Below are 25,978 nucleotides of genomic sequence, written 5' to 3' on the forward strand. Positions count from 1 at the left end.
CGGTAACTTTATAATAAATTAGCTAAAAAAAAAGACTTTATAATTGTTTATAAAAACATTTGTTGTTGTTTTAAAGTCAGTTCTTGTACATTTTATTTGAGGGAAAAATATTTAACAAAGAACTTTAACAAGGTATATTTTTAAGTACTGATAAATGATTAAAAAACAAAAAACATGTTCAAAAATAAAATGGCTCTTGAAACATTGGTACATGATCACTTGTATAGTTGACCTCATGAGGGCAGGAGGAACTGACTCCACCATGTGGCCGAATTAGGCATTGCAACTTCAATAACTATAAAAAAAATGTAAGATTATGACCAATATTTGTCCAAAGAGGAGTTTTCTGAATGAAAGTAAAACGATATCAATAAGGATATTTAACGTACAAACATGTATAACTGAAACATAATTTAAGAACTATTTACTAAAAATAAAAAAATAAACTAGTTAAAGGTGAAGTAAATTATCATCTACTGGTCAAAGTTCGGGTCACAGGACAGGATCAATAAAACCCTCAAGAGGGACTTTGGTAAATGTAAACGATAGACATTGATCAAGTGTCACGGTTCGGCCAATATAGAGAGAAAAGAAACAAAAGGAACATCAGTAACGATCCGGGCACCTCTGGAGGAAGACCTCGTAGCGCCGCCTGTAAGCGAAGCCGGCTCTCCTCACTCTCAGGTTCTCCATCAGGCCGAGGTACTTGACCTGGTGGCGGATCAGCACGTCGTCAAATCGAACTGTTGACGGAGAAGAAAAAAAAACCATGAGTCAAACCAGCGGATCGTTGGAAACAGTGACGCTGTGTAAGCTCAACAGAGAGCGACTCGTGAGGGAAACAAAGACTCGACTCATGAACTGACACAGATGTCGATGAAAACAAAGGGTGATTAACTAAATGTTAGCTTGTTAGCATGCTACGTTAACAACATGCTACGTTGTGTGACTCAGGCTGTGACGACGACTACAATCAGGTTGGAAAATAAAATCTAACTTAACAAAAAACTAACTTAACTTAATAAAAAAACATTTACTTATCATTAAAGTTTATTTATAACTATAATCCCAGCACATTTGTTTGTGATACAAATGAAGTATCGTGGTCCTGTTCAGGCAGTTTCTCCAGCCTCTCACCCCAAGTAGCTGGGACAGGTTCCAGCCATCTGCGATTCAGTTAAGAACTAATGAATTAATAAACTATTCGATTAAATCTATGTGGAATTCTTTGCGTTTTTTTTGCACTAGCTGTGACACTTGGGATCAAGTATATATGTGTAGTATTGTCAAGTACTTGACTCTGGTGTTGCAGTATTTACAGACAACTTCACTCTTGACAAAGACGTTACTGCTTTAATTTGTTTTAAAAACAAAATATGTCCAAACATCAGCTTTAAAAGATACTTGAGTCGACAGTATGCTCTAGTCCTCGGTCATTGCTTGATTGATTTTTAATGTTCCTTTAGTTTCGAATGACTGCTGCCATCTAGAGGCTGGACGTTAAATTATAACACAAAAATGAGCAAATTGAGAATATTTTGATGTAATTGTAAATTTAAAAACTCAATTTATTTGAATATAAACCATTAATGAACCATGGTAGGAATAAAATGTAATATGATTTGAACTCAAAAAAACAAAAAAATGTAAACAATTCAAGTGTAGACATTTTCTTTCCCCTTTTATATGTATGAATGTGCTCTTTATGTTTTATTTGTCTATAGTTATAAACAATTGTTTACGATATACCTTTAAGAAAACCAAAAACTGACAGCAAATGCAAACAAAACTCATTTTAAAGTCTCATTAAAATTCGATCTCTTGGTAAAAAAGATGGGACGTACCAGCTTGTTTGGAGTCATTGGGCTTGATGCAGCGAACGTACGACGGCTCCTTGGACATGAGGATCTCCATGAGTTTAGCCAGACTGGACTTGAACTGAGTGGCCGCCTGTAACAGCAGACACAGACGGACGATCAGAAATGCACTCGTTGGACGTTAGAAAGAGGGAAAAACTCGGCGTCAGATCAAGAAACTGAAAGACGTAAGAAGCCCGGAGACGGAGCAGAGACACCAGCGAGTGTTCGTCACGTTGACAGTGGACACTGAGAGACGCCAACTAGTCAGTCGTGACAATATAAAGAGTGTTTGGTCTTGTTCAGGGTAGTGTCAGGACATTCTTCAGTCCGTGGGCAGCGGCGGAGAAAAGTCAGCAGACAAACAACCGTCTGTGTCTCTGTGGGAAAACAATGTTGACAAAGAAAAAAATAAATAAATCAAGACTCACCGTGTCTGGACGCTTCTTGTCACTCAGCTCTTCCCGCTCAAAACACTGGTTCAAGATGTTGTTCTCAGACATGCACATGACCTGAAGGAGTATTTAAAGTTGATCAACACTAGCTTTATAATAGTAGAAATAATATTGATTAAAAAAATAAGTCTCACCTCTTTCAAGTTCCTGAAAAGAAGGTCGTTGTTCTTGTCCAAAAATCCTGAAAATACAAAAATATATATATTTTATAATAAAAAATCAATACCGTATTGAAAAAAATCTGAAATCCTAACAATCCTAGCTTCATATTTTTAAGCCACGACTAGACATATGACGGATAATTTACCCTAAAATACATTTTTTATTTAAATACAAGGTCAAGCTAGACTAACTTCCTAGTTCCTTTTATCCAGTCGTTTTATATTCATTATGACAGTTTTTCTTAATTTAACATCAGTCCCTTGCACTATTATTTTTCTTTCATTTGGACCATGAACAGAACACAGTGATCCCTTATTTATTGCAGGGGTGACGTTTGAAAAATAATCCCGCAATAAACCAAAATTTGAAAAATCGTGACCAATTAGTTTTCACTTGTTTATATTAAAAGTTATTTGAAATTTCATTTGATTTACCCAAATCCCATAACTCCCATAATGCTTTGCTGCCCAGCCAACCATTAACAACTTGACCACTTTTGACATAGACATAGAATTTTAAAACAGTATTTTAGAGACCAGAGGCAACGTGTGTAAAAAGGCATCATGGGAGTTGGCACAATAAATAAGGTGCGTGTGGTAATTAGCACACCAATAATCATTGTAATAACAATAATGTATAATATAATAATATAATAATATAATAATGCCTTACACTAAGTTCTGTGGTTATGTTGTAGTTTATCTGCTATTAAAATAAATTGCATGTTTGTGAACAAAGCTTGAAACAATATATTTGCTGCTATAAACATATACAAATGTAGACTTTTAATCAAATGCTTGAATTCTCCCTTAATATCTGCATCAGTTCTGTAAATAAGTAAAACAAAAAAAAGAAAATCACCGTTGATGTTGTAGTTGACCTCGCCGGCGTAGTGCAGCAGTCGGAACTCTTCACGGCCCATTACCTTTCGTGTTTTTCCATCCGCTAGTTTGTGGCTGCAGGCAGATTTCAACGGTGAACGTTTGATCGTATAAAGTCGGCCCGAAGGACAGAAGGTCAGCGCTTACGTGACAAAGTGAGGGTGTCCTCCCACGGTGTCCTCCAGCTTCTCCAGGAATGTGACGTCGCTGGCATCTCCAGGCCTCAGACACTCCTCGTCCTGCAGTGAAGAAATGCATATGTTGATGCACATACAACACATATTGATGCATATACTACATAAATTGATGCATATACTATATAAATTGATGCATATACAACACATTTAGATGCATATACAACACATATTGATGCATATACTACATAAATTGATGCATATACTACATAAATTGATGCATATACTATATAAATTGATGCATATACAACACATATTGATGCATATACAACAAATATTGATGCATATACAACACATATTGATGCATATACAACAAATATTGATGCATATACAACACATATTGATGCATATACAACACATATTGATGCATATACAACACATATAGATGCATATACAACACATATTGATGCATATACAACATCAATTGATGCATATACTACATCAATTGATGCATATACAACATATATATTCAAATTTAACATATATTTATGCCTATAAAATATATATTTATGCCTATATAACATGTGATTGCTAATACCCCAACATTTAGGCATATTTAACAAATATTATGCATTTAAAGCACATATTTATGTATATTTATATTCATGCCTACAAAATGTTTGGTATAATAGCATATATTTATGCTATAAAAGTAATTCTGTGTATAATATATGTAAGTAAGCTTTATTTGTAAGGCGCCTTTCAACCTATATTTATATATATATATATTTATATATAAAACATATTTAAAACATATATTCTTGCATAAATAACATGTACTTATGTCTAGAAAACAAATGTATGTCTATAAACTATATATATAAACATATGATAAAAAAAATGTATTTATGTTTTTTAAACACATGTTTGCTCATATAAATGACATGTATGCCTATAAAGAATTTGAGTTAATACAAACACAGCAACAACACGCAGCTTGTGTATTCATTCTAAGTCATTCATGAGAAACCAGTTCTACCACAACAAAGTACTTTTAATTTTCATTTTAAAGTGCGTTTGGTAGAATACAAATCACATGGTGATGGTAGCAAACAAAGATAATAGTAATTATAGTGTTGCTTCAACAAACACTGTCAGAGGATACAAATAAAAATATATTTAGCAGAAGTTACTCACATAAAAATAGAAACCTATTATAAATAACCTCAAAATGACCAGATATTTATGACTAACATGAAATAAATAGGTCTGGGAACGAACAGAAGAGGTGACAAGCCTGAAGCTCCAACCTTTTTCTACTTTTCTAGATTATATTAATTATATTTATGTAGATGCATCTTGGGATATTTTCTCACCAGAATAGAGATGATGCCTTTGAACTTCTCCTCCACCAGGTCACAGATGATCTTGTTGTTGAAGTACTGCACCGGCTCCCACTGCAGGGACCACGACAAACACATGTCAGAGGATAAAATAAAATAAAAAGTAAGATTTAAAAGAGTGTTTGTGCAGGATGAAGATGGCGAGGGTCTGACCGTGATGCCCTCGGCCTCGTACTCGTCCTGCTCAGACTTGAGCGTGAGCTCGATGAAAAGCTGCTGCAGCTTCTCGTTACAGTAGTTGATGCAGAATTGCTCGAAGCTGCGACACAATAAAAAAAAAAACAGTAAATCAGCAGATAAATAAAAAGAATAACTGAATGACGATTCATTAATAAAAAGGAAAATTTGTTAAAGCAAACATACCTGTTGTTCTGGAAGACCTCGAAGCCGTAGATGTCCAACAGACCGATGACCGAGTAGTTTTTACAGGCGTCGTCCTGAGAGATCAAAACAACAACAATGAATAAACGGTGTTTGATTGAGGAAATCAAAATTATTTTGATGATTAAACATTTCATCACATGTCAGGTCAACATAAGGAGAATTCTAGTCAAGCTTATTTGTACCAACACACGTTTGTGCAAAAATAATTATTGTAGTCTGAGGAAAGAAAAATACTTCTGGCGTTGATATGCACTCTAATATATATATAAGTTGATATGTATCATCTTGTTCTTTCTCTTTGTTCTTGTACTTATTATATTTTGATTATTTTTTATGAAAAATTGCTGTATTTACTGTGGATAATTGGAAAAAAAACAATTTCCCGAAGGAGACCTCCTGAGGGATCAATAAAGTTCTACATAAACCTAAACCTAATGTCCACCAGGGGGAGGTGTGCTACAAATAAAATCATCATAATGGTCCGAAAAGACTGCCGTGTGCGCATGCGTGTACCGGGTAGGCCAGAGAGGCGTTGATCTTGTTCACCAGCCAGGTGAAGGTCCGTCCGTACACAGCCTTGGACAGAGCGTCTCGAGCTGAAGACGCCTGTTCCAGGTTCAAAGGGCTCATCAGCTGATCCAGAGAGAAACAAAAGAAGGATTTTAAACACTCATTGAGGTGCCAGTAATAATGACTGATGAGAGACAAAACAAAAGCAATTATATTTTCTATTATATGTAAAAGAGTTAATGAACTGGTTTACCTCCTCTCCCTTGGCAATGATCTTCTTGTGTGTGAGCGCCTCCGTCAGCACCGACCCGTTCACTCCCAACAACTGGAAACAAACAACACGAGCGCATTAGTGACAAACAAGTGATTCTCAAGTAAACAGACGTGACAACACACACGCGTGCAATTCAGCAGCCGTGACACATGCAGGCATCTGATCGTTTAACACTCGAGACTCGCTCGGACTGCATCGTACACCAGTTCGTAGAATGTGAAAACACATTTAAAACTTCAAGAACCACTGACACCACTGGTTCCACTTTGCTGAAGGCGTTCTACAAAGATTGTTTTCTTTTAACTCATTGTTCAAAACATGTTTTAATTAAGGATTCTCTAACTTTCCTACACCTTGGAATGGTTTCATGTTGGCATTATATTCACTCAAGATAAAAAAAAGTAATAATAAATCATATAGAGTTTTTGTTTCTCTCATTTTCAATAGTTTACAGGTTTATTTTTTGAGTCAATTAAATCGAGCAGCTTGACCTGATGTTACTTCAGAGAAAATGACATCTTTTCCCAAAATAAAACACCTTCCAGACAGAAGTAATTGATGTTTTCTTTATCTGTGCGGCCTGGTAACAAGTGCCCAACGGAGCAGTACTAGTCCCCAGACCAGGTGTTGGGATCCACTGTTTTAATTCACTATAAAATCAATATGTTTATTCTGTACCGATATAGATCATGGTGCCATGTCATATGTAGAATATTTTGTTTTTATCTCTAAAAATGTATTTATTTATGATAAAATACATTCTAAGGAAAGGGTGCAAACTTGCGGCCTGTAAAATGATGCGACCCTCCATTTATTTTGTGAGTTTTTTGCAGGAAGAACAAGGGATTCAATATTTGTCAGATGGATTAAGATCATCACATTAAATGTTATCATTCATATTTAGTTAAGATGGATCAGATCTATACAATAAAATAGCACATAATTGTTTTACAAATATAAATAAAAACAAAATATAAATCAAATTTGTCAAAGCATTTAGAAACGGATCAATTTATTTTTCTCTTTGTCAGAGTTTTTTCTCCTCACAACATAATCTACTTGTAAATTGATGTCATTCATGGAAACCCCCCATTCATAAGGGAGCCTCAACTTCTGTAGAAGCCTTTTGGAATAGAGGTCAAAGGGTCAAGTTCCTTTATGTAAACAGCTAATAAAATATAATCCAAAGATACGGATGAAAACTTTTTTTTTTATTGATTTTATTATTATTTTGATACAACATGTGGACACTCTTACCCTGGCCAGGTACTTGATCTGCGTGTCCGAGGTGATGCAGGCGACGCCGTCCTCGCCGCCGTACTGCACGTTGCCCAGGTGGAGGACGCTGGCGATGATGTTCAGCAGCTCCTGGACGACACGAACAACGGCCATTGACACGAAGGAAAAACACGCTCAGACGTGACATCAGCACGGCATGACATCAACGTTAGGCTAACACAAGCGCTCACTGTGTCCTCACCTCTACCTCATCCTCGCTGAAGCCGATCACCGTCAAGGCTTTCCTCACAGACTTCCAGTCGCTGCGGTCGTTGATGGAGCTCACTTTAGGACAGTTTCCCTGAAACGCATCAATTGATCCACTTAACGGAAAAGCTAATTGTCAAGTTGTCAACACGTGTGTTAAAAGTGCGTGTTTACACGAGCGGTAAACACTTGTTTACACAAACACAGTCGAGGGTTTTTTGCTCAGTAGCTGTTAGAGCGTGCACTCGTCCAGGGAGGTTTTCGAGCGGCGCCTGAAGGCATGTTCTCTCCTAGGAAACAACCCCGACCATTGACCAGAGAGTTCCCACTGGGACACACTCGCTCAGCGGAGAGAAGGACGTTGAGGACTTTTGAAGTTCCACTCCAACGAGAAGTGGCGAAACAAACGAGGCCAGTGAGAAGAATCACAGACTAGAAAACTTGACTCATCACAAACATGATGCCATGTTAAACTCAGAATGTTATATTTAAACAGGGAATTGTTTCACCAAACACACATCAGAAGTTCAGGTCACGACTGACATTAATTATAATTTGATGCCAAAATGTCACCTATACACAAAATAATTGCGGTTTAAGAAAGTATTGATACACCTAAATATTGCATTTTTTGCAGCAGCAGCAGTTCTATCATTTTTCTTTCGCTTTCAAACCATATTTTTTGTCATCACATTTCTTTAATGGTTTATATTTCAACTAAGTGTGTATACAATAATACAGTATGTATTTTTTTAATAGGAAATATTGATGACATTTGTTCATTTTTGTGTTGCAATTAAACTTCTGGCAGCAGTCATTACATCCTCTCTAGCTAACAGAACAATTTGCAAGTCCTGGGAGATCCTGGCGATGACTGAGGACATGAGGATACAGTCAACTCCGGCAGCTTTTAAAGCTTTCGTTTGAACATACTTGGGTTTCAAAACAATTGAAAACTTCGTCAAGAGTCATGTGGTCTGTAAATTCTGCAACACTAGAGTCTAGTACTTTACAATACTACATATATATACATGTTACTTCAGTATCACAACTTATCACATTGTATTTTCCCTGGATAATACATATGGTATGGCACGAGTCTTGCCAATACACACCACTACTACACAATGTAGACTGCAAAAGACTATTCAGTAACCAGCATGTGTAATTTTTAAATTTTGGTCTCATCAGTAAAAAGCGATAAGGCAATAACTGAGGACGAGAGGATACAGTCGACTGTGCCACATAGATTTAATATATTAATTTATTTTATTTTTTATTTTTCTGTAAATTCTGCAACACCAGAGTCAAGTACTCGACAATACTACAAATATATCATTGTTACTCCAATATATCCATATCGCAATATATCGTAATGTTGCCCCTGTATCATCATGATTGTTTTGCAATAAAAATAATAATTTTGTCTCATTTTATATGCGTCATAAGGTTAATTTTATTTGCAATTTATAACCATACTGTTTAATAAGGGTTTGAGAAAATATTCGATAGTTATTTATTGCAATGTTTTTTTTTTGCCAATACTGTAACACAATTTTACCAGCCCTGTATTTAATTTTTTTTATTATAATTAAAGATGGCAGCTGTCACTACATCCTTCGCAGCTTAAAATATCATATGCGAGATCGCAGCAATGACTGAGGACAAGAGGATACAACAGATGAAATCAGTTACGACTTAGTCAAGAGTCACATGGTCTGTAAATTCTGCAGCACCAGAGTCAAGTACTCGACAATACTGCAACAATAAAGTTTTACCTTACCTTACCTAACCTTACCTTGTTACTACAGTATCACAATATAATGTACTGTTGCCCCTGCATCATGATACGCATCATATCTAAAGATTTTTGACAATACACACACACACCTAGTTGCTTATGTACAGATCCGGAATCAGACTTAAGCGGTTGTTTAGACCGACGTGAGACGAAGAGGATCAGAAAGAAGAGTCGCCTCAGCACAGACGTCTTACCTTGACCAGATACTGGTACTGCTGCGAGTTCCTCTCCAGGCCCAGGCGTCTCAGCAGGTCTTCTTCTCCTCCCTCAATTAGCTGATAGAAAATGTGGAAGTTCCTCTCTCCGTGGTTCTGGTGGACCACCCGGGACTTCTCCAGCAGGTAATTAATGATGTGTCCTCCCACGGGGGCGCCCTGAAGACGGGGAAGGGGCCAACGGGGAAGGAGGGAGGAAGACGAACAACAGGTGAGGACCACACTGGGGTACTGCCATTACATCATGCAGGTCAAAAAAAAGGAATGTGTTGCAAAACAGAAACGGTGTGAGATGATCACGCGTGAACGACATGTGACGCCGAAACGCTCACCTTGAAGTCAAACTGAATGTCCATGTATTTGCCAAAGCGACTGGAGTTGTCGTTACGTAGTGTCTTCGCATTACCGAACGCCTGCGGAGAGAAAGAAAAGGTAGAGGAATGGACGACGCTACTAAGAGAACTGTGTTTTAGGGACAGTGGCAAAAATGTAACAAACATCTGGTAAACATTTGGAGGAAGTAGCTGCTGTGCTCTTGTTCAGAATAATGTTAAGAAAGTAATACATTCCTTAATTCCATGGATTTAGAACACTAAATGTAAATAAGACATATTACAGATCCGTTTATAGTTAATAGGTTAAAAGGATTTGTTTGCAACATTTTATCTTGAAGTCAAAAACTATGATTCAACAAAGAAGGAACGTCTCCTCTAAATGCTTGATTATGTTTTCGAAGCACAGATTTTCCTCTTCCCAGAAACATATTCCAGCTCTTCCGGGAGAACACCAGGCGTTCCCAGATCCAGCAGGAGAACTGGGAGAACTAGTCTTTATAAACAGGTCCTTGGTGTCACGACATGATCTGGAGCTTATTACCCATGCATTTTGTCTTAAAGTTTGGATTATTGTAACAGTTAAATTGTGAGTCTAAACAAGAAGGATCTGTCTCACCTGCAGTCGTTACGAAACGCTGCAGCGAGAATTCCAATGGTTAATATTTCAATTAATTGTGTATAAAATAATATATATATATTTTTAATAGGAAATATTGATGACATTTGTTGTATTTTTGTGTTCAAATTAAACTCCTGGCTGCTTGATGGCAGCAGTCATTACGTCCTCTCTAGCTAAAGGAACAATTAAGTCCCGTAAGATCCTGGAGATGACTGAGGACGAGAGGATACAGTCGACTCCAGCAGCTTTTAAAGCTGATGGACATATTTTGGTTTCAAAACAAATGAAAGCAGTTACGACTTCGTCAAGAGTCATGTGGTCTGTAAATTCTGCAACACCAGAGTCAAGTACTGGACAATACTACAAATATATCCTTGTTACTACAATATATATTTATCACAATATATCGTAATGTTGCCCCGGTATCATCATGATTGTTTTGCAATAAAAATAATAATTTTGTCTCACTTTATATGCGTCATAAGGTTCATTTTATTTGCAATTTATATCCAGAATTCCGAGCCGCTCTAGTAGGAGAACTCACATTTCCCCCATACTTAAAACTCTGGCTGCCAGTTTCTTTCAGGATCAATTTAAATAATTCTGGTTCTTACTTTCAGATCTATTCATGGTCAGACCTTCCATCAGTGATCTGATCCAGACTTACACCCTTAAGTGTAAGTGTACGGCTTAAATCCTTCCAGACCTTTCTACTCCTAAGCTTTGGAACAATCTTCTTCTCCTTCTGAATTTGATGGATCTACTGACTCCTTCAAACACCGAGTCATAATGTCAACACGAACAATAATCTGCTTTAATTATTAGACACTCGACGCCTGTGTTCTAGAAGTTCTGAAACATGGTCTGACCTCGAGGACGGGGTTGGACTGCAGCAGGCGGTCTTTGACGGTCTGCACCTGCTCACTGGCAGGACAGGTGATGGCGTAGTACTGCAGGATCTTTTTGGAGGCCTCGGTTTTCCCGGCGCCGCTCTCGCCGGAGATCAGGATGCACTGGTCCTTCCTCTCGGTCCTCATGGAGCGATAGGAGTTGTCGGCCACTGCATAGCTGAGAAGGAACAGAGATGAGACGTAGTCGACGTTCAACGACTGACACACAATGAGTGTTGACAGGTTGAACATTTCAAATGTAGAAACTTGTTTTTCTTTTTTTAAGTCATTGAAATGTTGTAAATAATTAAATTCAATAATTTTTATATTGAAAGGTTGAATTGCTTTTTTTGAATAATAAAATTCAACAAATTCTATATTGAAAGTTTAAGTTAGTTTAAGGTTATTAATAATTTATTTAAAAATTTGAATATATTTTAGAAAAAATATTTTGGATTTTTCTTTTATATATACAGTATATATACAGTATGTATATATATATATATAGTTTGATATTCTATTTCCAATCATTAACAAATACATTTGTATAAATTAATTATTTTTCATTATTAGCCTTTTAAATTCAATATAAAAATGTAGGTATTTTACTGATCGAACTTTCAACCAATCAAGCAACACGTAGACGATCATGTGACGACCTAGAAGTACATGATGAAGTAGTTCTGTAGCTTTTTGGTATCGTCTGCTAACACAATTAAAGCAACTTTTTTATATTGAATTTTAAAGACTTAAAATAAAAAAAATAATATGGAACTTAAAAAGAAAATGTAATTATTAGAATAAGAATTTCAAACTTTGGGTAGAAAAATCATTAATTTTGAAAATATCTTATCTAGATTATTCAACAAAGACACAAGTTTTCAATTCAAAGAAATCTAAAAAGAACCCAAACACATTATTTCAATAATAAGGTTTCAGGAAGGATCGTCGACCGTCGTATGTTTAAGATCGTGGAAAAATGAGCAGAACAGATTGTAAAACACGAGCAAACATGGTTCTAGATCCAATATCGTGTGTCACGTCTTGTCCGGACACATTTCCAACAGCTGACTAATCGCTGCAACATCCATCCAACGCAGCGTCTGAGGTGGATGTGGGCGAAGTTCAGGTCAGAGGAATTCCCTCTCCGGGGAGGAAAACCTCTCGCCTGCAAATATCTCATTTGCTTACTTTTCTGTCCTCCTCTTTCTGCCAAAACACATCTTCCTTTCCACTCAGAGAAAAGTAAACATTGGGTTGTGAAACGCTGACTGGGGAAACTGACCAGAGGAAGAAGTGAAGACAAAAATTGATGTTTTTTAAACGTGTGACGTCATAATCACGCCATCCTTACACAAATTTGATTAATTATAGATCAATGTGTAAAATACACATTTTCTCTTAGATCCTTGTTTATTTATGAGCTGCACTGATCAATTTAATCTGGACCAGTTTCATCATTTTTGACATCATCCTGATCGACCAATTAAATAACTAATATACGTAGATCCTTTCTTTACATGGCGCCAATAATACACGATGATAGATGGATATAACTTCATGATATCACTTCTTTAAAACAATTAATACATATCGATTAGGAATAAAAAATACTTTTTTTTCTGCACCTCGGTCACATGCGAATGATGCATTCAATGACTTCAGGATTTTAGGGTGTGTTCAAGAGCGTAGGATATTTTATAACTAACCACAAACACTTTATAAGCAAACTTTACACTATGGGTTTATTAGTTAACTATTGTCTGCACTTGTTTTATTTTTCAAGTGATTTATTTTATTGAACAATTTGAGTTCTGTATCGTTTATTTTACTTTAAAGGTTGTTGTTATTTCTATAGTGTTGTTTAGTTTTATTGTTGCTATTTAATGAAATTGTGTGATCAATAATAAAAAAATATTGACTTCTGTGTACGTTTAATTCGCTTGGGAACAAAACAAAAACGTCAAAAATCAGTATCAGCCACAAAAATAATAGTTTGGTCCGAGATATTTACGTAATTTACGTGTCAATATTTATCATTTATAATGATCATGAAGAGGTTTTCATTATAAAAAAGTTATGATGCTTCTACTCACATGTGTGGTGAGACTTCATAGAAGTTGACTCCACGGTATCTCTCCATGTGGTTCTTGGTGTAGATCTCCAGGTCTTTGTATGGGTTGACTGAAACCAGCACTGATCCGATGTACGTCTGAACGCAAGGAAACACATTTTAAAGCCCAACAGAACCACTTTTTTTCTTGTTATTTAAAGTATGTATTATTTAACATAGATTTCTATTTAACTATGCCATGTTTAATGATATTAGTTGATACATCCGTCATAATATTAGTAGTATTAAACGAGGAAAAAATGACTTAGAAATCAGCATAATAACTAATCAATAAAGCAATAAATTATATCCACTCGAATTGTTTTTTATAAAGTTGTGTTATAGCTGCATTTTTTTAACCACCACCATTTTGCATTGTCATCTTTATACTTAATATGTCTTTGAGAAAGTGAAAAGTATAAATAAAGTTAAAGAAAAATATAAAAAATCAAGCAAAATTTGCTGAAAAAATTATTTTGTTGTATCTTAACTTTTATATATTTTTTAATCTGATATAAAAAAAGTGTTTTATCTATATTTCATTTAAAATATTTAATAAATATGACGAAAGGAGCTTTTCTTTTGTTATATTTATTAAATAAAGACATTAGTCATAAATAAAAAATAAATAAAAAGTAAGTTTCTACGTGATCTTTGACCTCACGAGGGGCACAGAAATAAAGTTAAAGGGCCGGATTTTGTCCAGGTCTGCTCCAGACAGGTACTGACCACTGCCCACACACAGCTGATCAAAGTCCACCTACATAGATCAGGTTCTCTTTGAAGCGTTTGCGCAGGTTCTCTATGAAGGCGGCTTCGCTGGTGTAGTTCTCCAGGAGGACAAAGTCCTGGACGCCCACGCGGTCTCTGGCTGTCAGGGCCGACTCCATCATAGCCCGCACCCCGTCACTCGCCACCACCTGTAGAGGACACAGAGAAGAGAGTCGGTCAACATCATGTTGGTCCAGGAGTGGAATTGTCCTTCATCGTCAGACAGTTTCACTCGTTTCTGATCATGGGAATATAAAAAAAAAAAGAATCATTCTCGAGGCATTTATATGCTGGAGGAGAGAAACTGTAAAGTCGCAGGTAAAAGACAGGACAGATGGTAGGGCTGTGTATCGGCAAGAATCTGTTGATACGATACATATCACAATACATGTGTGACGATACGATATATATCGATATATTGCGATACTCTAGGAACAAGGATATAGTGTTTATTTTTCAGTAATTGTTGCAATTTTGCCGGTTTTCGTCAGAGGAAATGACGAATGTTGCCTACTAGTGGACGGAGAAATTGCGCCACACAAATGAATAAACGCAGAGAATATTTTAGGGTTAATTGTAAATAAAACATCAAATGATAGTATTTTATAAACACACTATTGCCATACAAACCATGGTAAAATAACTTAACAAATTAAAATAAAATGATATTTCAAAGTTTATTTAAAAAATCAAAATGTTAAAAAAAAAAACACTTTTCTACATTCTGCATACCATTTATTTTATAAGAAACGGATTCATTTATTTTCTTTTTTGTTATAACACACTTGTTTAAGCATTTTTAATATAAAATAGCCAAAGAAACACTTAGAATGATACTTAGAATTAAAGGCAAAATATCTTGAAGGAAGGCAACAATTGTGTTATGATTATGCTTTACCTGTAAAGACAGTGTTACAAAAGACACTAAATTTAAAAAAAAATTAAAAAGTTGTCATTATTACTTGTACTTATTACTTACTATTATTTGTCATTAAATTATTACTATGAAAAAATTATACACAAAAGAAAAGTGTGATTCAAATGTATTATTTTTTTATTTTTTAAACACATGCATTCCCTACTTTTAAAAGGTGCTTTATATTGTGTTAAGTGTGTTATTGTTATTTTTAAATATATATATCATTATTATTACTATTATTATAAGAGAGATCAGAAGAAAATGTAAGTGATTGAATTCAAAACAAGGAAAAACAAGCTGAAACAAAATTCTAAAGAAAAAAAAAACTTTATAAAATGAAATATTCAATAAAAACTGCATAAAAAAAATTCATTTTGTTATACATTTCGTTGCTAATATGTCATGATAATGTTTTCAATATTTGAGGCTTTCCATTTTGGCTTTTTAATTCAAAATAATTGAGTTCAACTGTTGCTCTTCAATGCAAATGTCAAATAAGAAGAGGGAAGATAAACGGATTGAAAGAAACTCACATGTTTCTGCTCATCAAGCTGTTTACCTAAGAAGCCACTGTGTAAAATAGTGGTTTGAGTTTTAGCCATCAGTCTGCGAATGGAGTTCACGTCCATGTCGAGCGACAATAATGGAATCAAGTAACCAGTGCTCAACTAGTGCTAGAGATTACGTGCAGCAACAGACATTCACACGGCAGCGCAGATGTTGTTGTGCTCGCTCGCACATCAGACTTCAACTCTCTCGAGAGTACGAGGAACATGGAGGTAGAAAGAGACGAGAGAGCTTGAGGGAGGATTTCTTAATTAGTGCGAGAAGAAAAAAACAACACAAGGGTTTCAAACCAAGAGACAAAACTAACACTTCTTCGTGATTCAAATGTTGTATGAAATCATATATAAGCTGTATTTAAACATAATACTTTGCTTCTATTTTTGCCTTGAATAAAACACAAGCTAAGAACAAGTTTTTATTTGCATTTAATGGTCAGCATTTCATGTCATATAGTATATATTTACGAGGATAATCATTTCTTATGTATTTACATGTATACAAAGTGTTTTATATTGATATCCGGTTTTCTTTTTTTCACACTACTATATATAGTAATAGGAGTACAAGTTACAGTTTTGTTGCATACAATATTATTTGTTATTGTTACATAATATTTTATATTATTGTTGTTGGTGTTTTTTGTAAATGTTTTAAATATTTGCAGTGTATGATGAAGTATTTCGGCCATTATTGTGAACTTCCTGTTGTGACAACTCATACTTTCCCTCTTGTTATACGTCATGTGATTTTGTGTCATATTTATTTTGTACAAGGATATGCATGTACCGTTGTGTGATTTTATTTTGATTCAGATCTCAAAAGGTCAAAGACTGTCCAGATCCTTTCAAAAGGAAAACGTTTAAAAACACATATAAACCGAGGCAGTTACATCAAATGTAAAAGCAGTTAAAGCCCACTAGTGTAGCTGGAAGACTGACCCTGAGAACCCCTTCTAAAGGTCCCGTTTCAAGACCCCTGACACACGTCTAGCTTCTTGCTCCGTTGTTTTCTAGATAAACAGAAACTGCTGCAGCTGGAAACTTGAAACATCTGGGTGTCAGTGTCCCATAGAGCACCGAACACTCTCAACAAATACTTGATTCAAACCTCCAAATAGTGGAATGTCAAAGCAGAAGCTTGTTTTTCCTTCTTATTCCTTCAATCATTTTTCCACCACCTTCTCGCTTCAGTCTCCCTCCATTACTTCATTGTTTCCTAGTGGCACCTTCCATGTTTGGCTTTCCTGAGTAAGACCTCCTCCGCCCAACACTTCACACACACTTCCTTAAACCGTTCACGGTGCCTACGTGGCGTCACCCTTTCCAAATCCTGCCAAGTCAACAAGGTTGTTTTGGGCCACCAGAGTCCGAAGCAGGTCCAGCAACATACCTTGAAGCTGACGCGAGGACGTCCAGACCTGCGGTTGTTGTGGCCGCGAGAGGATCTGAGGCCGACGCGATACATTTCTGCTGTTTTTAACATTTAGCTAACAAGACTAGAAATTGATTTTTCTCAAAAGTTCTGACGCATATGAAGTGCCACCATCCTAGCTGTCTGTCTTTATAGTGGTGGATCAGTCTTTGTATCAAAGACACTCTTTGTTCTTTCACGACATTTTCTCCTTTGTCGAATCTTTGTTCTTTACAGACATTAGATTAGACTTTATTAATCCCTCTGGAGATCTCCAGTATTATCTCCAGATTATTTGTACAGGAAGATGACGAATCAAAAGTCAGAAGACCACATATTACTACATTTGATATACATCATCTTTTTTTATTATTATTATTTCTTACTTTCGATAGCATAAAGATTTATATATAATGAAAAATAATTATTGACTTGCATACAGCAGACTGGTTATGGTCATAATTCTTGTAAGAAAAATAAAAGTACATATACGTATATGTATCGCTTGTATATCTCGATGTTTTCACGATACCGTCAATATTCAATAGTACTCAATGGATTATATTTTGTCTTTCAAATCATATTTGATTTTTAACATAATCCTTATCGTTTATATTTCAATAAAGTATATACAATTTAAATTAAACCGATCTAGGCGTCTGATCATTTTTGTGTTGCAATTAAACTTCCGGCCACTAGATGCCAGCAGTCATTACGCAGTAAAAGGAACAATTCAATCCCAAAATATCCTGGCAATGTCTGAGGATAAGAGGATACAGTCGAGCTTTTCAAGATGATATTTGCATATATATATCTTGGATTCAAAACAAAAACTTAAACATTAAAAATAACTTTATAGCTGTTCCTACAGTATCACAATTAATCATATCGTTGTCCATGTATTGTGATATGTATTGTATCAGCAGACTCTTGCCAATACACACACCTAGTTAACACTATTGTAGAATAAAATTCTATAATTTTTTCCTATGTTTTCAATAAAAAAGCCACATTTTCTCTCCATATTTACCAGAAGTTCCTACAGAGTTGGGGAGCAGCTGAACTGAAGCAAGAATTTTAAAGTAAGGTATTTGACTGAAGATGAGATTTATCTTACTATTGAACACAAATGTATCCATTTAATGAAATAACCAGGACCTAAAATAAAGAAAATACATCTGTAGCTTCGCTTGTCGACGGCAAAGAATAACTAATAAAACCAGGAAACTCTTGAAACTTTATTCATCATTCAATAACGTTGTTTGGGTTCTTATAAGACTTTCAACAGCTCTAAGATTTAGTTTCACTTGTAAAAAAAAAAAAAAGGGAGAAAGAATGAATTTCCAGATTCAGCAGGCTAGTGAACAAAAGCTCTCCTTGACCTTTACGTTGCTGCAGGAGCTCACAGGGCTCAGGTGTCACACTGTTTATGTAAACCTCATCTCACCCACTGCTTCAGTGCACCACACAGAGCACACCAGCCATGTGGTCCAACCAGGGGGTGGGAGTGTGTTGTCAGCCTCACTCGTTGCAAATTTCAATTAATTTCCCATCAAATTAAATTAGAAAAAAAGTCAAAATAAAGAGGAAAATCTTCATATAAAACCAACTGTTGCTTTCACATCATTGCTGATGATTTTGCTCATAAATACACAGAGTTAAATCAGTTTCTTAAAGAGATGTTTCAAGGGTATAAAACACTTTCTCTTCCAAGAGCATCGCCCATGCTGGTCTGGAATGTAAATTGTTAAGACGGTGAGCACAGCAGGATGTCGGGAGTATTTAACACTACGGACCAATCCTGTCAACATCAGGTACATAACCCGCTGAACTTTAACCTCAATGACCTCACAAACGTCATATATACGCACACGATGTATGTGTAGTATTGTCGAGTACTTGACTCTGGTGTTGCAGACTTTACAGACCACATGACTCTTGACGAAGTCGTAACTATTTTCATTTGATTTGAAACCAAAGTATGTCCAAAAATCAGCTTTTAAAGCTGCTGGAGTATCCTCTCGTCCTCAGTCATCTCTAGGATCTTGGGGGATATCATCGTTTCATGTAACTTAAGAGGACCTAATGACTGCACTGAAGTTTAATTGCAAAATGTACATGAAAAAATGTAGTTCTACTTTACACACTCTTTATTAAAAATAAACCATGACATAACTTGAATAAAAATAAAATATTAGTTGAAAGCAAATTTAAAATGAATAAAGATACAGTGCTGTAATATCAATAGTTGCATAAAAAGACATTTTTGTGTTTGTTTTCTTTTCATCCCCCCCTTCTTGTGACAGCTGACTATTGCAGTAAGACCTCTGAGAAACATGACTTGTGGGTTAAGAAAGTAAGATATTTTTAGGCTGGATAAATCTGGAGCTGCTAAGTTAAGAACTCTTGCTTCACATTTTGATCATCTGTGGTTATGATTTTTTTTATCATGGTAGAAAAAATGTCGTTAAATATCTTTTAAACATGTGGAGAAACTGAGAAAAATCCATTTTGTTCAGTTGTTATTATATAGAAAGAAGTGAAGAAAGATTGTAATAGATTTTAAAGGAGAAAATATCAGTTTGTATAGAAAGTCTTGACATGTAATCCAAACTGCTTTTCTAGACCACTCGTGTTTAACATGGCCCCGGGGCCGAATCCAGGCAGCTCGGTCATTCCCATGTGGCCCAACGGATTGTCGGCTCCGAATCAAAGGATTCATATTGATATGGTGAATATATCAGTGTTTATCAGTGATAAGGAATATAGATGATTGATGTCAACAATAATAGAGAGACTTATAATCAGAGTAAAATTTATGTCAAGGTAATTGCTATAAATAAAAATTAAAAAGTTTTGTCTAATTAAATACACTGTCTGTATCGTTACGCAATTGATTTCAGCTGTCAACTACAGCAGCTTTTTAAATCTGACATTTAGACATTTTTGGTTACGACTTGGTCAAAAATCATGTGGTCTGTAAATTCTGCAACACCAGAGTGAAGTACTCGACAATACTACAAATATATCCTTGTTCACAAAGTATCAGAATATATCGCATTGTCCCTGTATCGGGAGATTATCGCAGATACAAATGTCTAGTATTTAATATAACCATAACTTTAATGTGAATTTTTGCATTACATTTCAATATTGGAGTCACTTTGACTCAAAATGTCGGTTACTCCCTTGATATTTTGATTTATATACATAAATAATTGCAGTTCTTTTAAATCTACCTTCAAGCAAACATTCCAATAAACAACTAAAAGTGTCACTCATCAATAAACACTGTTCGTTCCATCAACTGCATGTGATCGATGACTGTATATGTGACGGATGTGTCCATGAACCTGCTCTGAGGTCAACGTCGTTCCACTCGTGCGACAAATGTGTGGAGCAACAGCCACCTGATGACCACCATGACCACCATGACCACCATGACACATTCCTCTCAACTCTGATCCCCTGGCGGGGGCGGGGGCTTCATCACGCATTACCAGTTTCTCTCTCATAATAAATGATCCGAAACAGACGCGCTCCTGAAGGATGGTTTTGGTCTGAATAAAAACACACACCTACTTCCTCTGACCTAACAATACCTGCGAAAACTTGGAACCATTCCACTCTGAATCCGGTTTACAGAGAGTCGAGACATAAACTACACACCGAGCCAAACGCCCTGCAGGTATGAACGATTGCCGTCAGACGCATCCGGAACCACAGCGGATTTTAGGTGGATCTCAGTAGACAAAACACAACAGAAATATATGCTCTTTATATGCATTTATCCTGACCCTTGGTCTCGATTAAGTCGAGATGTTTATCTCTCGGCTTCATTAACATGTTCACTCTCGGTGGATACCAAAGAATGCTGCCCGGCCCGACCATGTGATCGCACCGCCCGAGGCACTGCAGTGACACACAAAGTGACACACAAAGTGACACACAAAGTGATGATCTCTGATGTCAACACGGATCGAACGACAGATACAGGGTACATGAAAAAAAAAGAAAAAAAAGAATTGACAAGCTGTTGTGGCTGTCATGTCGCAGCTCTGTAGCCTATGGCAGTGTTCATGTAACTTACATAGAAACCTGAATTAAATGATTCATTTTAGGATGTATTAACCAAAAGTGATGAATCTATCGTAGATCCTAAATCTTATTGAATCTCCCCCCTTTCTTTTTAAATAAAAGTGTCAGAAAAACCTAGTTATAAAGTGTTATTTTTGAACTATACGAATATAGTTCAAAAACTGAAAAGTTTTAAGGGGATTTCCAGTTTTGTGTTTATTTGTTTTAAACCCTCTTAAAAGAAGAATATATATTTATTTGATCACAAAGTATTATCTAAGGAATGTATAAATAAATCAAGTTTTAACTCTTCTACAGGTTGCTGTTGTAGGTGCAACTAACTTCATTTGAAATGTTGCCTTATTCAAATAAAAATGCTTTATTCTTACACATTTCTTTCTGTAAATGACAAGAACATGCAAAGAAGGAATGAATAAGGGTTCTAATCGTCACCCCGAGATACTCTAACCCGTCTCTCCTGTACCTGTGTCCTTGAGGAAAACCAACCTGTGCTGGTTTCCTTCAACTCCACACAAACTCATTCAACTCTCCTCAAGTTCTTCCCAGACATACGACAAAGTCTTACCAGAGGTCTGTACTTCATGTCTTCCTGCCTCTGAGCAAATCCAGCTGGATCTTTTTTTCTTTTTTTATCCGGGGGGTCCAGACAACAAGTCCGACGGTCCAGCACCGGGGAGAGGTGGAACGTGGCCTCGTGGCACCGCTTCTCGCTCCAGCTGAACGGGGTTTGTTTTTAGACGTTCTCCCCTCCGTCCTGAGAGCCAGCTGCCATATCTTCTCCTCTTTCTGCTGCTCACACACCTCAACTCTCTGCCTCTCGCCTGCCACTCGTCGATCCACTTTCTCTTCCCTCCCCTCCACAGGAAATTGTCCCGGTGTTCGGGGCGACACGCAAAACCCCTCCTTTCTTTTCACTTGATTTTTTTTTTTTTTACACTCACACGCTTTCTCCTTTTTCTTTGCAAAAGTTAGTTATTCTGGAGGGTTAATAGTTCATCTGGGGGACCCCCCCCCACTGTTATCACACACCCACACACATCTGGACCCGACAATCACCCCCTCGGAGGAGTGAAAATACGAGAGAGAATCCTACACAATCTAAACACAACAGTATACATGTGTGCGAGGGATGACAAGCTCTTTAGAAACATGTATATCTGAGTCAAAGTCTTCACCATAGCTCCTCCTTCCTTTTAAAGTTCTGCCCGCCCGACACTTCCCTGTTAGAGCTGGTAGCAGATAAGTCGACAAACCACCTTTAAATATCGGTAACACACACACACACACACACACACACACAGAGGTACAGGTGCACAACAACACGAGCACCAGGTCTCTACGTCATTAGTACAATGTCATTACAATGAGTTTAATTACTCTGGAGCGCACACACACATGCACTATCACGCACACATTATCACACACACACACACACACTCACACACACAGTAGATCAAAGGCATCGATGTCTAATGCATCTGCTTGTTAACACTAATAACAAGTGACATGTTACAGGCTGAGGGTTTGTGAGGACAGAGAACATATTTCCACTACAGCTGCAGATTTTGAAGGTTTATGGCACGAAAACCAGAATCTGTTGAACTTCAATTCACCTCAATTGCATCCAATTTTATCTTGGATTATAACTGCATTACGGTTATGTTTCAACAAGATTAAAGAGGTACTCTCCGTTACAAAATGGTGTCACCAGTGGGATGGTGAAGAAGCCCGGTCTGTATTAGGGGGGCCTATGATGTAGAAGTTGAGCCCATACTGTATTTATATATATATATATATATATATATATACATTTTTTTGTATTGATGCGGAATAGCACTGTATGTATTTTTTATTAACAATTCACTTGCAAATGTTTCAACTAAACTTCCATCCCCTAGGTGGCAGCAGTCATTAGGTCCTCCACAGCAAAAGCAAAACCTAAAAACATAAAACCCACTGTATTCCTCAGGCAGTAGAATAAATAGATAATTAGAGGAGAAACGCGACAGTACAAATTCAAATACATTTTAATAAAGTGCGTGTAAAATAACAATGACTGTTTTTGTGTTGTGATTTAACCTCCAGCCACTAGGTGGCAGCCGTCCTTAAGTCCTCAGCAGCTAAAGGAACAACCAAGTCCTGCATAAACTAGAGGACGACTGAGGACGAGAGGATGCAGTCAACTCCAGCAGCTTTTAAAGCTGATGTTTGGACATATTTTGTTTTCAAAACAAATGAAAGCAGTTACGACTTTGACAAGAGTCATGTGGTCTGTAAATTCTGCAACACCAGAGTCAAGTACTCGACAATACTACACATATTTCCAGTATCAAAATATATGGGATCTTTGCCCCTGTATCTGTATCGTAATACGTATCATTTTGATAGATTCTTGCCGATTATACCTCTAGTCACAAGATGGTATTTTCTCTTTTCTGACAGTCTTTAAAATCCCTTGAAAATGAGTCAAACACAAACTTGTGTGCGGCCATCCTGAAGAGAAACCAGTCTAGAGCTCCTGCTGATTCAGCATTAAAGTGAGATGCATTTACTTAATGTTTGTTCTTTTGCGGATCATACCATTTTATTTTTATTGTTTTTATCCAAAGGTCAGTCTGCGAATTTCACGCAAACATTAAACCAATTTGAAGTGTAAAAAGGTTAGGGACCCCTGTTGTATCAGACACCACTGATTGGAGTGTGTTGACACAATAATAGAGTTTGGTGTGTGTGCAGGTTTTTGACCACGAAAGATCAGGACTGGACGGGTTTTCTCTACTCGGAGTCAAGAACACAAAACAACAACATTGCGTTTTATTTTTAACCGACCAAGGTGTGTCAGGAGAAATATAGTTAAAGGTGCAATTATGATAACTTGTATACTAACAACAACCATGTTTAAATACAGATGAATATTAACAAAGTAAGAACCAACTTTTTGTGGGTCCGTGTGAAGACCGAGCCGAAAGACTGGATGAGAAATAAAGCTCTAAGAGTGGAGCTTGGAGCTTCAAAGAGTCGAGGCGCAGCAGGAAAGACAGATTTTATGGCCCTCATTAGGGGGATTCTGTCTTTCCTGTGAATTTGAGACATAAGCCAGTAAATATAAATCCTCAAGTGCACTTTGCAACACTGGTGTCACTTCGTCTTAACGTCGCTCACCACAGGATTGACTACAAAAAAACATGGGTCTGCTCTTAATAAAGAGATACAGTACATGATGCTTGAGGTTAGAATAGGAAAAAGATTCGACGGGTCTGTTAGTCGTTACAGTTCCGTCGGCCCGAACCCAAGAACTCTCCACTGCCTGCCAGTCAGATGAGCATCAAGACAGAATCATCTGCCTTGTTTTCTTGAATCACTTCACCCATTGGCCTGCTTCAAAGACCTCCAGCTCATCTGCATCTAGAACATCTTCTAGTATCTGAAACCATCACCACCTCCCGTCATGGACGCTTTCATCGTTTGAGGTTTTATTCTGGAGTACAGAAGTAATGGTAGGAACCAATTGTTTCAATATACTCATAAAAGGGTTACAATCTTCCATGGTATCTATGTGGATTTTATCTTTAAGTGCGTTCACACCCAAGGTAAACATTGGTCAGTATGCTGGGCCCAGTTAGTAAAAGGTCAAAATGGTGGATCAACATACAAAATTGTAGAACCATTTATCTCTTTTTAGAAGCATAAAAAAAATCTACCAAAGATTTTGATTCTTTTCAGCTTGATGAGGTCACACCATTATTCCGTCACTCTTTATTACCGTTATTCTTCTTCTATTATAGGTTTTTACTTTTCTGCACCTGCGCCATAAGACCTTGGCTCACACCAAAGTTCAGATTTGTCAACACAAATGTCTGTTGCTACAGATGTTGCCCACATATGTTTCACATATTCTTGGGTGTAATAACACCTCTAAATCAGTCGGCATTAACACATTTATCGCACTGGTGTTACCTCGAACATGCCTTTTTTAATTTATAGAATTTAACGGTTCCTTTCACCGGAAAGATTAAGTTAATAATTTAGATTAACTGTCCACCAGCAGCATAGTATAAATATAATTCATTTGAAAATGCCAAAATTAATTAATTAATTCACAGACAATTGTTCCACAAGTCCCACATTCTTTACGTTTTAAATATGTTTGTTTTTTTGTGTCAGTTAGATAGACCGATAAACTTTATTGATCCCTTTCCTTCGGGAAATTGTTTAGTTATGTATCCTTTATATCCAAACATCAAAATAATAAGTATTGTATTATTCAATTTAACAGTTACAATCAAGATGTTTTATAAATATTTGTTAAAATAGTAATAACCTGCCTACATAATTCAGCTCTAGATAAAGTTAAAAAATAAAAATTGAATTATAAGTGTTTACTACCATACGTGAAATCAATAGTGGTAAACTTACACACTGCCCTCTCCTGGACAGAAAAATATCAACACATACAATCTCTTTCTCCAACTGTAGGAAAAGTGAAAAAAAAACACTCTTTTTATAGATTTTAGCAGCGTCTAACACTGATTTCACATTTTTGAAAGCTGTCCTTCCACCATCCTTCTCTCTCTCTCTCTCTCTCCATCCCTCTCTCTCTCTTTCTTCTCTGCCAGTATAATCAGAGCTGCTCCTGCAGGAATCCCAGTAATGTTTTCCAGACGTTCCTCTCGCCGTCGTTCTCTGTGAACACAGT

At 36.5% G+C, this 25,978-nt stretch overlaps 1 protein-coding gene across 3 annotated transcripts in view; it reads right to left on the reverse strand.

The window, feature by feature from the left end:
* Window positions 1-25,978, reverse strand: part of LOC148075054 (unconventional myosin-Ic-like) — a 54,041-nt gene that overhangs the window by 7,624 nt on the left and 20,439 nt on the right. For 2 of the 3 annotated variants that reach the window (XM_087795098.1, XM_087795100.1), the window contains exons 2-19: window positions 14,282-14,437; window positions 13,501-13,616; window positions 11,384-11,582; window positions 9,893-9,973; window positions 9,540-9,719; window positions 7,540-7,638; window positions 7,317-7,427; window positions 6,039-6,110; window positions 5,789-5,908; window positions 5,255-5,328; window positions 5,045-5,150; window positions 4,865-4,945; window positions 3,502-3,593; window positions 3,335-3,429; window positions 2,446-2,492; window positions 2,288-2,368; window positions 1,845-1,950; window positions 626-743 (exon numbers count right to left, since the gene is read on the reverse strand). In XM_087795098.1, the coding sequence (XP_087651224.1) occupies window positions 626-743; window positions 1,845-1,950; window positions 2,288-2,368; window positions 2,446-2,492; window positions 3,335-3,429; window positions 3,502-3,593; window positions 4,865-4,945; window positions 5,045-5,150; window positions 5,255-5,328; window positions 5,789-5,908; window positions 6,039-6,110; window positions 7,317-7,427; window positions 7,540-7,638; window positions 9,540-9,719; window positions 9,893-9,973; window positions 11,384-11,582; window positions 13,501-13,616; window positions 14,282-14,437 (1,934 nt within the window). Of the gene's footprint in view, window positions 1-625; window positions 744-1,844; window positions 1,951-2,287; window positions 2,369-2,445; window positions 2,493-3,334; window positions 3,430-3,501; window positions 3,594-4,864; window positions 4,946-5,044; window positions 5,151-5,254; window positions 5,329-5,788; window positions 5,909-6,038; window positions 6,111-7,316; window positions 7,428-7,539; window positions 7,639-9,539; window positions 9,720-9,892; window positions 9,974-11,383; window positions 11,583-13,500; window positions 13,617-14,281; window positions 14,438-21,847; window positions 22,200-25,978 lie in introns of those variants that run through there. The other variant, XM_087795099.1, reaches the window with a different exon arrangement.

The sequence above is a fragment of the Callionymus lyra genome, chromosome 7 (assembly GCF_982586985.1).
Source record: "Callionymus lyra chromosome 7, fCalLyr1.hap1.1, whole genome shotgun sequence".
NCBI classification, from domain to species: domain Eukaryota; kingdom Metazoa; phylum Chordata; class Actinopteri; order Syngnathiformes; family Callionymidae; genus Callionymus; species Callionymus lyra.